Here is a 10,225-nt window from a genome sequence, read left to right as displayed (position 1 = left end):
CCGTGATCCTCTTAGCCTCGCAAAGTCTCTCTGTGTAGTCTCCAGGAGGCCGCGGCATTGATTAATCCCTGATAACTTAATCCTGCGGTCAGTCGGAAATGGTTGGCACAAATTGGCTTCACCGTCGCATTCTGACCCGGAGAAGCTCAGTATGGAGTCCCTGCTGATATCCACAGAAGGTGAAGAACCGCAGTCAGAAAACATCTCTTTTCCACCGACGGACCGAAGGAAGTCAGTGATGGAATGTATCAAAGGCGTCCTGCACAGGCTGTTCTCCATCAATCTGAGGAAGTGGCTGAAGGAGTACTGCCGGCGAAACGGCTTGTTGACGCTCTCCGTGTTTGCCGTGGCAGCTGGCTTTGCGCTTGGGTTCACCTTGCGGGGTATGAATCTCTCCACACAGGTACGTGTCACTTTGTCGCGCTCACATTTCCAGGACATCGTGTGAATGATGGTGACGGTAGTGGGATAGCGAACATGTGCTAGAATCTGGCCTAGAGTTACTGACACAGATTAAGACGTCTTCCTATGGGTATTTTAGTGGATTCTGGAATATTGGTATATTCTACGCAGCTCTGTGCTCCACTAAAAACACAATTTCTTTGAAGAGAAAGGTTATAAATGCAGGAAATCTTACAGGGTGCTCATTTTCCAGCTCTGTGGTTTGGTTCCTTCGTTGGGATTTAAATCAGTTGGGCGAACTCAGCGAAACTCACGGAAAGATCTCAGATTGAATGTTTGTAATTGGTGCTGACGGTTTCAAAACAGTACAGGAAATAGAATAGAATAGAATAGAATAGAATAGAATAGAATAGACTTTATTGTCCCGTTTCTGGGAAATTTATTAGACAACCATAACACGGCCAGTGCACAATGCAGAGGCCCATCTGGAACTGCTCATACTTCATGTGTGGTGAGATTAATTACTCCCAGATTGAAAGCATTCCAGGTGCCTTTCGTCCTGTTCTGGTCTCAAGTATTGCAATCAGGGACTCCTAAAGTAGTCAAAATTTATATATTTACACTGAAACACATTTTAGACAAATTCACTGCAGCTAAATACTCTATCAGTGCTTTAGATGACATATATGAAAATGCAGAAATAATTTTATGTCAATGTTACCCTTAATCGAACGTCATTCTAACGTTAAAGCCATCTTTGTTTGATAATATTATATATAATATATTTGGCATAATTTTACAATTGATGAGAAGATTGTCTCACACACACAGTCTGAACCACTTGCATTCGGGGTCACAGGGAGCCAGAGCCTAACCCAGCAACACAGAACGTAAGGCTGGAGGGGGGAGGGGACACACCCAGGACAGGACACCACTCTGTTGCAAGGCACCCTAAGTGGGACTCGAACCCCAGACACACCAGGGAGTAGGACCCGGTCCAACCCACTGCACCACCGTGCCCCCCCTTGATAATAATACATGAAATATAATTTGATATAATATTTGACATGTAATAGGTTGTCTTTAAATTCTTTAGGCTGGATGATTTCAGTCTAAAGTCATCCTCTATATGAGCTATATAGAGGAATGACAATAAAAACCCACTTGACTTGAAGTTGATGACTTATTTCAGGCAAGAATGTATTTATCTTTCACTGGAGAGATTCTCATTTCTAATATGTGAACATTGTGGAGAATTTGCTGAAACTTCCCTTAGGTGTTTCTTATCACGGAGGACAGAAATATTTTCACAATTTTACTTCATGTAATACTTATTGCTGTATTTAATTAACTTATATAAGTATTAAAATTCTTATTTACTTTATTTAATACTTTTTGCTGCTACACTACAAAAATATACTGAATTTACTGTCCTGTCTATCTACTGTCCTGTTCTGTATATTTATCGTCGTGCACTCATCTCACACTCTTGTATATTTGCGCTTTATGTAGTCTTGCGTACTGTTCTGTGTTGCACCATGGTCCTGGAGAAACATCTCGTCCCACTGTATACGAGCTATATAGAGGAACGACAATAAAAACCCCCCTGACTTTAACTTGACTTTTTTCAGGCAAGAATGTATTTATCTTTCCCTGGAGAGCTTCTCATGCGAATACTGAAAATGCTCATCCTTCCTCTTATTACATCAAGGTAAGGACCTCAGTGTCTTTCTTAATCCGGTTTCATTTTTTCATCTGCCCGCTGCATTTGACTCACACACACACACACACATTTTCAGAACCGCTTGTCCCATACGGGGTCACGGGGAACCGGAGTCTACCCGGTAACACAGGGCGTAAGGCCGGAGGGGGAGGGAACACACCCAGGACAGGACGCCAGTCCATCGCAAGGCACCCCAAGCGGGACTCGAACCCCAGACCCACTGGAAAGCAGGACCGTGGTCCAACCCACTGCGCCACCGCACCCCTTTCCGTTTGATTCATTCATTAGCAATTGTTTAATGTTTGCCTTTGTTACAAAACCCTGTTATGGCAACGTTGAGGTTAAGAAGAGAGATGAGTTGTAATGATTTTGTGTGTGGTTTACTCTTTAGTAGTAATTACTAGTGCCGTCAGTAGCAGCGCGTTCTCTCGACGTATGTCTTGTCAGTTGGGGTTGACCTTTCCCAACCGCAGTGGGTGCGGTCACACAGTCCATCATTCACCGCACAATTCATAGAGGCATTAGAAGAAAGCCGTTCAAACAAGCCCCTCCCACGTTCAGTCTCATGACAGGACTGTCGGCCATGGACTCTAAGGCCAGTAGCCGCATGGGCCTGCTCACGGTGACCTACTACCTGTGGACAACCTTCATCGCCGTGGTTGTGGGCATCATCCTAGTCATCATCATCCAGCCTGGAAGTGGAATGGAAATGGAGGGCAGTCGACTGGGTGGAGGACCTATTATGACCTCTGCAGATGCCCTGCTTGACCTGATCAGGTAGTTCACACCTCAGGCTGAACATCTGAAGGGGAGGGTGTTGCCATCAGTTTAAAGTTCCTCTCAACACAGTCAGTTTCTTGATTGCAAAACTCTGGAAATGAATGCATGTGACTTTGTAGAGCTTCCCTCCATGCATGACTCTTGGCTTTATGCTTGCACTCCGTAGATCAGCAATAGACAACCGTGTAGGAACCCATACAGCACACCATATGATCAGTGTATTGAGCACGGGGTGATTTGGGGGTCATGTATATATATATATATATATATAAAAAATGCACACATTGAAGAAAGCAGAATGTAAATGGGGAAACCCTTGAGTGCTGTTCAAACACAATTCAGCCTGTGAGTGTCCTCTAGTTCACGAACCCCTCCTGAACACCCCTGGTACGCTGGCAGTTTAACACACACACACACACACACACACACACACACACACACACACACATTTTCAGAACCGCTTGTCCCATACGGGGTCACGGGGAACCGGAGCCTAACCCGGCAACACAGGGCGTAAGGCCGGAGGGGGAAGGGGACACACCCAGGACGGGACGCCAGTCCGTCGCAAGGCACCCCAAGCGGGACTCGAACCCCAGACCCACTGGACAGCAGGACTGCGGTCCAACCCACTGCGCCACCGCACCCCCTGGCAGTTTAACAATCAATTGCTAATCTCAATCTGGGGAATAACACCTTACCAGGTGTTGAGAGAACCAAAAAAATCAGCAAGAATAGTCAGGGTCACATCAGCCGTACTCGAACACAGGTGGACATCCTTACGCGTATCGCAAATTTTTTTCTTTCACATGGAATTTATAATTATACTGATCATTTGTATTTCGGATGAAAGTCCCCTGTTGTCTATCTGTACTCTCACTTTGTTTAATTGTGATGCTTTGTCAAGAATCACATTACAACGGATTAAATAAATGACTCTGCAGGGTAAAAAAAAATGACATTACATTACATGGCATTACATGGCATTATCCTTGGCAGACATATTTTTCACAAATACTATGTCCAAGTCTCCAGTGTTTTGAAGCGCTTGACATACAATCCTATTTAGGAACTAGGGATTAAGGTATTTTTAGTAATCTGTCCAAAAGGATGAGGACTTGGATGGTGGACAAGTTCTGAGGAACCATCTGATCTCTCAAAGAGATTAAGTTACAAGACTCTTAGGGTGACATTCGATCGTGGCTCTTTGACTTTTATTTCCTGACCCTTTCAGAAACCCCAGCACTGACCTCCAGGTAACAGACAAAATTGTGTGGGGCCTTCACTGAGCAAATTTTGCATCATTTAAGGCTTTATTTCACTCTCATCTACGGTTCACATGCTTGACACATGAGTGAAAAAAGCATGCTGAGGTTTTTAACCAACAAGCTCATTTTCATGTCTTCATGTTGTCTTGAATGTGTGAGTGTGCACTTGGTGAGGATCTTTGGAAGCGCTATTTTCGGCTTGTGAAAAAAAGACCTTGTTTTCATTCGTTTGCACAGAAACATGGTGCCATCTAATCTGATTGAAGCAACCTTTCAGCAGGTACGAAAAATAATGTTGACATGATATACTTCATCCATTAATGGAGCAAAGCAGTATGAGTGCATTTCTAGAAATGCTTCGGTTTCCATCCCAGTTGCCATTTTCAATAGACTCAGACTATGTCCTCGCAACCTGACCATTCCAGTACAAGACGGATTTGATCCCTGAGCGCAAAATTGTACCCAAGACCCTGGATCCAAGCTTTGTATACGTTGTACCAGATGAGAGAAACCCCGGGGATGGTCGCTCGGTGTTCCTCGAACTTACACCAGCACCGGAGATTATCTACAAGGGTGTGCAAGGCAGCAGCAAGCAGATGAATGTGCTGGGAATTGTCATTTTCTCTGCCACCATGGGTAAGCATCCCTTTCTCTCATATACTGCGATGACATTCTGCACGTTTACATTGCATTTACTCTACATGTGCTACTCCAAACTCCCTGAAATCATTCACTCATTTATACAGCAGCGCAGTGTAACACACGCACACACACTACAGGCAATTTGGAGTCATCAGTCCACATAAAACACGTTTCTGGACTGTGGGTGGAAACCAGAGCACCTGAAGGAAACACGCAAACGCGGGGTGAACATGCATACTTGTGCATGAGCGGGAATCGAACCTAAGTTCAAGCGCACAGTACAGGCATTGTGAGGTACCCGCGCCAGTTACTGCACCACTGTACTGCCCAGGCCTGGTTAACCGAGCACAACCGAATAATCGATTCGAGAAGAAACGATTTTGGATAATTGGTAAAAAGGCTTTATTAACGATATTAATAGCGATACTACGTAAGATGACTTCACACGTTCCACCATATGACTTCACAACCACTGATTTCCCTCAGCTTGTGTACTCAAACCTTGAGCCCTTCTCTTGTTTTTAGGCTTACTGCTGGGGAGGATGGGTGAACGAGGGCTGCCGCTGGTTAACGTGTGTCAGTGCATAAACGAGTGTGTGATGAAGATCATCAACGCAGCAGTGTGGTAAGTGAAGACAACTGGAAAGAGCTCCTGTGCAACATGCATGTGTATGGTGTTCGCTGCAACCATATCGATACACACATCATCCTCGGCATGTTTTTGATTGATTGCGAGCACCATATGTAATTATTTAAAGTATAATTTCAGATTATGCACACTAATACTGACAATATTGCAATAAATATGAATTAATTAATTCATATTTGCATGCATTCAGTTAGCGGATGCTTTTCTCCAAAGAGAAGTGCATCCGCTAAATGAGTAAACGTACAAATATGCACTTTCAGAATGTCTTTCACTGTACAAACTGGATTTGGTCTGCTTAGATGCACTTCAGCAATGAATAAATACATACATACACACACTTTCTGAACCGCTTGTCCCATACGGGGTCACGGAGCCTACCCAGCAACACAGGGCGTAAGGTCGGAGGGGGAGGGGACACACACCCAGGACGGGACGCCAGTCCATCGCAAGGTACCCCAAGTGGGACTCGAACCCCAGACCCACTGGACAGGAGGACTGTGGCCCAACCCACTGCGCCACCACACCCCCCACTGAATAAATAATAAAAATAAATAAGGAAATAGTGTTCATTTATCTGACACTTTTTTCCAAAGTGACTTGCAATATTAATCTACATTCAACTATTTAGTTATTTTCCACAGCTGTGGAAGTTCACCAGAGCATGTTAGTCCAGGGTACTACACCTGATGGCAGGATTTGAACCTGCACTCTGTAGGTCTAAGGATAGCAGCACTGACCACTACACTACGCAAACACAACTTAGAGCAGAGCAGAGCCTCTCTTCTTCGAAGATACTACTGAGTTGACTTAGAGACCCTGCCAGCACCAACAGATGACTATGGACAGAGTGCGCAGTGATGACTGCGAGAGGCAATGTGGTGAAGTCATCGGACTCCCGGTTGTAGGTTGCACATGCTACGGGATTACAGGAAGCCTCATCCTGTGCTTAGGACGTTTGTTTTGCCTTACTGGCCTCTCACCCCTCGCGCAGTGGAAATACCTGTGCTCATGTGTGACCCACGTTAGGAGCCAAGCTGTCAGGAGATGAGTCTGGCAAGCGTCCACGTTCCTAAGACAGTGCAGGCAATTTGTACCTGTAGATATGTCACACGTGTGCTCCTTCTGTCTTGATGGAAGGATGTAAGGTAGTCTTGGCTCATGGCGGCTTAACATGTCTAAATGTCCTTGTGTTCTTGCACTATGTGAGCAGAGAGCTTGGAATTCACAGCATTTCTCTCTGGGTCTCTTCAGGTATTTTCCGTTCGGGATCATTTTCCTGATTGCTGGAAAGATCTTGGAAATTCAAGACCCTTCCAGCGTTGGCAAGAAGCTGGGCATGTACACGATTACTGTGCTTGCTGGCCTCTTCGTACATGGACTCATCCTTCTCCCTTTCTTCTACTTGATCTTGACACGCAAAAACCCCTTCTCCTACATTCGGGGGCTGCTCCAAGCTCTTGTTATTGCTCTGGCTACCTCATCCAGGTAAGGGCTCCACACACATCGGTGAACAATTGTGCGCTCTGGAGGAAGGGATGCAGTAAAATTAAAAAACGGACTAGAATATGTGTTTGAAAGTTATATGCGAGAGACATACTGTACACAGAGAGGACGTGTCACGGAGATTTTGTGACGTGCTGCCATGCCATCATTTTACCACACCTGTTTTTCACATGCACACAAATGCACAATGGACGCTAGGTGATCTGAGACAAGGTGTCAAGCCACATCAGCTCTGAGCCACTTGTCTAAGACCTTCACCATCTGTCAGGCCATAATAAGCTCCCCATCTCTGCAGTGAATGACCATGTGATCCTACCTCCTATTCATCCGCAGCTCAGCCACCCTGCCCATCACCATGAAGTGCCTGCTGGAGAACTGCCATGTGGATAGGCAGGTCGCGCGCTTTGTGCTGCCTGTTGGCGCCACCATAAACATGGACGGCACGGCTCTGTACGAAGCTGTGGCAGCGATCTTCATTGCACAGGTCAATGATTATGAGCTGGACTTTGGGCAGCTGGTCACCATTAGGTAAGGTAATTAAATTATCCTTAAACACTTAACCTTAACCTAGTCTCCTCAAATCACTCTATTTGTTAGCCATGGCATCCTGTATTCACCACTGTAGTAAATTTGGCTCGGATGTCAAAAACTCCATCGAAAGAAACTTCCGCAAATTGTAAAAGTAAAACTGCATGGTTATAGTGGTGTAACTAATATACTAGTAGGAAGCTGAGGCTGGATGTTGGGGGAATTCTTTGTAAGGAGTACAAATTACAGAACTGTGAAATGTAAATTCATCTTGACTTCTCCACACTTTCCAGTATAACAGCAACAGCTGCCAGTATTGGGGCAGCTGGAATCCCACAGGCTGGCCTTGTAACCATGGTGATTGTCCTCACATCAGTGGGATTGCCACCGGATGATGTCACACTTATTGTGGCCATTGATTGGGTGTTGTAAGTTTAAATAATTTTTTTTTTCTAAGTTGAATGATTTCTACAATATAGCATCACCTTCCTTAAACTATAATCAAATATTACACTTTATATTATATAGAACATTTCTTTATAATTCATGAAAGATCAATGAAAGACCTTCTTTTTTGCACACCAGGGACCGGTTTCGAACCATGATCAATGTCCTAGGTGATGCTTTGGCTGCTGGCATCATTGCTCACGTGTGCCAAAAAGACATTCCTGCAGCTGAAAAGGTGGGAAAACATTCTGTAACTGTTACGTTTCTCCTGCATTTAGACATGAGCCTGTTTTGCAAACACTGTTGTTGCTCATTGTTTTGCGCAAAGTGAATCTCATCACAAAGTTGGGTTTTTATTCATTTAATCCAAGAAAATGATTGCTTTTGTCATTGATTAATGAGAGATATTTCACATATTTATTTAGCAGACACTTTTTTCCAAAGCAATTTCCAATGAACTCTATGTAGTGTTATCAGCCCACACACCTTATTCACCATGGTGACTTACACTGCTAGATACACTACTTACACGGGGTCACTCATCCATACATCAGTGGGACACACTCTCTCTGTCACTCACACACTATGGGGGAATATGAAAAGCATGTCTTTGGACTGTGGGAAGAAACCAGAGCACCCAGAGGAAACCCATGTAGACAGGGAGAATATGCAGACCCCACACAGATTGAGTGGGGATCAAACCCATGTCCTCTCACACCACTCAGGCACTGTAAGACAGCAGCACTACTTGCTGTACCATCCTCCTTGCACACACCTTCTGGGTGAAGGTTTTCCTGTCCATTACTGCAGTATACACAAGACTGTTCAGTTGAGTTTATCATATTTTTGCCGAACAATCCAGAAGTGCATTGGGGCATGAGCGGCATGGTGGTGCAGCAGTACTGCTGGTGCCCTACAGGGCCTGAGCTGTGCATTTCACTGGAGATCTGAGTCTGCTGTAGGGTGCCTGTATTTTTACGTTTTCCTCTGATCTTATGACATGTGGGGAAGGCAGCAATGGCAAACCACGTCTCTATCCTCCCTTACCATGAAAACCATACCGGTGGTCACCATGAGGCAAATTCGAACGGACAGCACTTATCGTACTCTCCGTACACAGGGGCACGTAATAATTCTGGTTAAAAAAAAGACATTTGTACTCTGGTTGTACTATGATCTTCGGTTACCTAAAGCTTGTATTTAACAGTATAAGGTCTTATATTATGTCCCATTTATACATTTTTACTTTGTATAATTTTACTTTAATAACAGTTCTTAGTTCATATGTAGCTACCTTGGTCTTCAATACAGGTGGTCCCCGATTTACGATGGGGTTATGTTCCACAAAAATATCGTAAGTCGAAAATGCATTTAGTAGGTCGAACCTACCGAACATTATCACCTAGCATATGTGCGATTGCCATTCGTGGCTTGCCGACTTCATGCTTGTCAATTATCTTGAGTTTCTCCTCAAGAGTAATCACCTTCCTCTTCTTCTTCTCAGCACTAGCAGGAGACACAGATGGGCGTTTCTGTGACATTATGGATGCACAAAACACAACGGAGAGACGGGGGTTATCTGTATAGCGACCACATGGGAGACTGGGAGATGCAGATCACTGCCCAGAGAGTAATATCGCTTTCCTGGGAAAAAAAATCAAAATTCGAATTAAGGTTTCTGCTGAATGTCTATCGCCAGCTCACCATCGTAAAGTTGAGAAAAATCGTACGGCGAACCATCGTAAATCGGGGACCGCAAGGCTGTACTGCTTTTAAAAACATAGTCCTAATGTCAAAAGGTGTATTTATGTTACAATGAAGGTTAGATATATACTAAATATCTCACAATTTGCCTCATTCAGTGTATGTTACCAGACCAGATGGTTTTAATAAGATTAAACTGCAATGGTCTGACCTGGGAACGAACAAGACTGCTTCTAGGTCCGAAATGCTAGTCTCGGCTGTGCGGGTTCACAACAGATTTTTGGATGACCACGGTGCCGCAGCCATGCAGTACCGAGTGAGCTGTGTCCAGACGAGTCAGCTTGTTCTCTTCATGCAAACACTCGCCGTAGGGAGATGGGGCACCGGTCACCTGTGCAGAGAACATGCCGTCACGGCAGGGTCAACTAACGGGCGACCGTCTTTGTGCTCCAGCTGCAGAACATGCAGAAGGTGCCCGCAACTGAGGTGCCCTTGCTGGCCAGCAAGGACTGTGTTTTTGAGGTGATTGGGGACACAGTGATGGAGAAGCCCACCGTCCACTACAACATCTGCCAAGTCTGA

General features: G+C 44.8%; 1 protein-coding gene across 1 annotated transcript; it reads left to right on the top strand.

Annotated features, from left to right (window-relative positions):
- Window positions 1-235: 235 nt before the first annotated feature.
- LOC108930577 (excitatory amino acid transporter 5-like) lies at window positions 236-10,225 on the top strand. The gene is made up of 11 exons (XM_018745875.2): window positions 236-403; window positions 2,034-2,113; window positions 2,687-2,902; window positions 4,408-4,450; window positions 4,596-4,806; window positions 5,338-5,437; window positions 6,713-6,946; window positions 7,298-7,492; window positions 7,786-7,920; window positions 8,078-8,195; window positions 10,097-10,225. The coding sequence occupies exons 1-11, from the start codon at window positions 239-241 to the stop codon at window positions 10,223-10,225; spliced, it is 1,626 nt and encodes a 541-aa protein (XP_018601391.1). The 5' UTR covers window positions 236-238.

Source organism: Scleropages formosus, chromosome 9, assembly GCF_900964775.1.
Source record: "Scleropages formosus chromosome 9, fSclFor1.1, whole genome shotgun sequence".
In the NCBI taxonomy this organism is placed as follows: domain Eukaryota; kingdom Metazoa; phylum Chordata; class Actinopteri; order Osteoglossiformes; family Osteoglossidae; genus Scleropages; species Scleropages formosus.
Note: the sequence above shows the minus strand (reverse complement) of the source record. Positions and strands in the feature narration are given on the sequence as shown.

Excerpts from the sequence above, each read along its gene's own strand:
- LOC108930577 (XM_018745875.2), top strand. The coding sequence starts at position 239 with ATGGAATGTATCAAAGGCGTCCTGCACAGGCTGTTCTCCATCAATCTG. Across the intron at positions 2,903-4,407 it reads GCCCTGCTTGACCTGATCAG|AAACATGGTGCCATCTAATC; the intron begins GTAGTTCACACC and ends TCGTTTGCACAG. Across the intron at positions 7,921-8,077 it reads GTGGCCATTGATTGGGTGTT|GGACCGGTTTCGAACCATGA; the intron begins GTAAGTTTAAAT and ends TTTGCACACCAG.